This window comes from Austrofundulus limnaeus, unplaced genomic scaffold (genome assembly GCF_001266775.1).
Source record: "Austrofundulus limnaeus strain Quisiro unplaced genomic scaffold, Austrofundulus_limnaeus-1.0 Scaffold5, whole genome shotgun sequence".
Lineage (NCBI taxonomy): Eukaryota > Metazoa > Chordata > Actinopteri > Cyprinodontiformes > Rivulidae > Austrofundulus > Austrofundulus limnaeus.
The window spans coordinates 6,488,916-6,492,855 of NW_013952407.1; the positions used below are offsets into that span (position 1 = coordinate 6,488,916).

At 38.0% G+C, this 3,940-nt stretch overlaps 1 protein-coding gene across 1 annotated transcript in view; it reads left to right on the forward strand.

Annotated features, from left to right (window-relative positions):
- The window catches only part of LOC106532538 (sulfotransferase family cytosolic 2B member 1), a gene marked incomplete at both ends in the record, with an annotated part of 12,647 nt that extends 11,238 nt beyond the window's left edge, over nt 1–1,409 (forward strand). Inside the window, 3 exon segments of the mRNA XM_014028634.1 lie at nt 765–859; nt 939–1,119; nt 1,304–1,409. Of these exon segments, the coding sequence (XP_013884088.1) occupies nt 765–859; nt 939–1,119; nt 1,304–1,409 (382 nt within the window).
- Between the last annotated feature and the right edge of the window lie 2,531 nt (nt 1,410–3,940).

Below are 3,940 nucleotides of genomic sequence, written 5' to 3' on the forward strand. Positions count from 1 at the left end.
CGGGAAGCTCCTCTGTTGTTTGAGACGCTGGGGGAACCATCTGATGGGGGAACCGTCTGATGGGGGAACGCAGCTCGAACAAACACTCTGTTTAATGGTGGATGAAATAAAGAAAGTGGCGGTACTTTATTTACTTTGAGCAAGCGAACTTCATGTTCACAAGATAATTAATCCACCAGATAATTCAGAGGCGGTCTGTTCGGTAAATTTTACTCCAGGAGCTGCGAGGCTTGTTTTCAAGCTTCAGACTGAACTGAAGCAGCGGTTGCTGACGTCATTACGCTCTTGCGCGATGCTGCGTTCAGGACAAGCATGGAAAACTCACCACTCTTATTCCAATACGGTCGCAATGATGTGTTTAGGTACCGAAATGGAATTGCATGAACATTCACGTGGTGGTTATGTAATACAGCGAATCGATAATAAAAAATCTGCGTCGACAAATTTACATAATCGACGTCGTCGATTATTTCAACTAATCGGTGCAGCCCTAGTTTATTTATATAGTACCAAGTCACAGCATATGTTGTCTCAAGGCACTGTACATTTTTTTCTGATTTAGAAAAAGAAATATAATAATAGGAATGTTTCATTCTGGTTTCCCTTTAAATTCTTTTGGTTTAAGCACTGATTAATGCTAAGAAAAGGTTGAGTTGAAGAAGAAATCCTCATTTGTCAAACCGTTCATGATGGGAATGTTTGAAGATGACGGAAGGTTCTGGGCGTTTGGGAATATTGGTTTACATCTTTCTTTTTTCCTTTAGTTATGTTCGGCTCGTGGTTTGATCATGTAAAGAGCTGGCTGAATGTTGACGAGAAGCACCAGATACTGCACATCACCTATGAGGAGATGGTGAAGGTGAGAGCCGAGCGCTRCTTTTTAAAATCAGACCAGATGAAGCGGTCACCCGACGTGACCCGAGCTGTGTGTGCCACAGGACCTGAAGAACTCCGTGAGAAGAATCGCTCAGTTCCTGGAGAAGCCGCTGGACGCCGAGGTGACGGAGCAGATCACACAGAGATGTTTATTTAAGAACATGAAGAAGAACAACATGTCCAACTATTCGATGGTTCCTCAGGAAATCATGGACCCGACAAAGTCTGAATTCCTCAGAAAAGGCACGTTTTCTTTAATCACACACAGTAAATGGAGCATATTGGTGCAATCATAGTAATTTCTTATCTGCACAAAATAAAAGAAAGTTTCATGCTGAGTTTGTCAACCTAACTATTGATTTTAAAATGGCATTGTTTTGCAAATTAACTTCAAGTGATTTKGGGTATCTTTTGTGTTTTATTTCAGGAGTGATTGGTGACTGGAAGAACCTGCTGACAGAAGCAGAGGCAGAGAGCTTTGATGCTGTTTGCAAAGACAAAATGAAAGATGTGAAGTATACGTTTCCATGGGAGTAAACCTGACTGAATTTCCCTGATGTGTTCACTTTTTCAAAGCATTAAATGGATATTTTAGTCACTTTAAAGTTGGATTCCGAAGAGTTGAGAGTTAATATCTTACCTGCTGTAGACGGCTTTTTGAATGACTTCAGTTTGAAGAAACAGAAGGCTCTTTAACAAAACACATCAAGCCCTCTGACTGCCTTGGTGCACTGAAGGTCACACCCAACGTAAATTTATGCCTGGTAGGTAGTAACACGATGATGTGATGAAACTTTAGCTCTATGTTTCCAAAGATCTATGTACAACAGGTAAGATTGGTAATTGTTTGGAACACCACTTCAAAATGACTGAAATATCCCTTATAGCATAAAAGACAATAATTTTGAACTAATTACTGCACTTTTACTGTTTTAGTTCTAGTGCTTTGTCATTGACTGCTTTTAAAAAACTGAAACAGCTAAAACTAGAAGAAAGGGCTGAGATACAAAGGGAGTTTATCTTAGAAACAATCATGGGATCTTTCAAAAATATTCTACTTTGTTCTTTAAAAATAGAAGTTATCTTTAGGAAAGTTTGTATTCAAGAGAGGAATGATCCTTGCTGAAGTTTAAAAGAATATTTTGGATGAACATTATCACACATGGCAACATGAACCAAAACGTCTGCCTTGATGTGTTTTAACAAGTGGAAATTACTTCTTTCAGTTATCAAATGTCATCCATTAAGACCCTTTAGAGCATCTTGATAAGAAAAATGCAACAAGAAAAACCTCAAACTGGTAAGCAGCTGAAACTAAAAACAAAACAAAAAAAGCCGCTGCTGCATTTCTTTGTACCCAAACCTCACTGAGATGAAGTAAAAAAAAAAAAAAGCAATGCAACTGTTTCATCACTTCTGTCTGAGCTGTTGTTACATGTCTTGCAAAGCTGTTATAGGCAGTTTCAGAAGAAAGGGGGAGGATGAGCATTCCTTCAGTATCAGAAATATGTGTCCCTGGGCAGGGTACCCCAGGGACACATAATCTACAGTACAAGCTCCAAGCAAAACAAGTGGGAGCATGTTAGTTTTATAAAAAGACACGTCTAACATTTAAAACATTTCACCTTTCTGTTAAAAAAACTTTTCCAACTAATGTTGTTTTACAATGTTTTGTAGTTTTAACTTGTTGCTCACTCAATACTCAGTTAAAATAAAGAATACGTGAAAATATATTTTTGTTACTTGTTTCTATTAAGTATAACAGATTACGTACATGTAATTTATTTTACCTTGTTCAGTTGGATTAACATATAAAGGTCATATACTGTACTAGGTCAGGGCTATTAAACTGGTGGCCTGCGGGCCACATCTGGCCCATGGGTGACTTCCCTCTGGCCTGCCAATGAGCCCCGCTCCCCATCCCCCAACAAAAAGAAAATTGAAAAAATGTTTTCTTTAAAAAAATTTTACTTAATATAAAAATAGATTTTAAGTCATTTATAAATGTACAATTTAAGCTTCAATGCAACAAACTAAAAGGTAAAAAAAAAAACTTGTTCTGTTACATACTTGAGTGTTTCACCTACCATTGATGGGCAACGCCTCTTTGTTGATGTCCAGCCCCCGAGCTGGACCCAGGACCGATTTAGTTGAATAGCCTTGCACTAGCTAAAGATCAATTGATATATAACGGTAAGTATTTTTATTTACCAGTCTTAGGAGAACATTGTCATTAAACAATAACAGAGAAAGGTTCTCCTGCTTTTAAAAATCAAAATGGTCTACAGTAAGCTGGTTATAGCAGTAGCATCTTCATTTACTTCGTAACTGGTTATGTAAGCACATACATGTCCAAATTAACTTGTTTTTTTAAGTGGACATTATCAAAGCGTTAAAATCAATAACCAAATTATCTGTCTATCTGTAATACCTGTGCAAACTGCATTAAAGCATCAATCAATATTCTATTCCATCAGTTTTTGATTTGCTGCTCTGCATCAAAACACGATGGAAATAGTTGATGACAAAATCTCTTTTAAATGGTGTCACATTTGTAAGGAACATTTATTTGTGGGATRAGCAGTGAGTATGTGGGTTGCRCACATGAAAACTTAGCAAAAAAATTAGAAGTAAAAAAATTACTAACTATTGGCAAATTGTTCCTCATTCTKGGGTTTTCTGAAGAACAAAATGTGCAACCTACTGTTGCTGAATTCTAGCAATACTTTCTTCTTGATGCCAAGACTAGGTTTTTGGTCACTGGTGAATTATACGTCTATATTTTCCAAAACCAACAGTGAGTTTTAAATGAATCCTACACCACCAGGTCTGCAGGTTTTATTAGAGGACCTGAAACCTCCAGGTCTGCACGTTGTAGAGGACCTGGGCCATTCTTTAGGTACTAATGTACCTCCATACCATCAGAGAGGTGCACTATTAAACTGGATGGAAACCCCCCCCTTTTTTTTCAGCACGTTGGACATGAGTTTCAACATCCATCCATCCATCCATTTTCTGTACACGCTTCTTCCTTTTCAGGGTCGCGTGGGTCACTGGTGCCCAT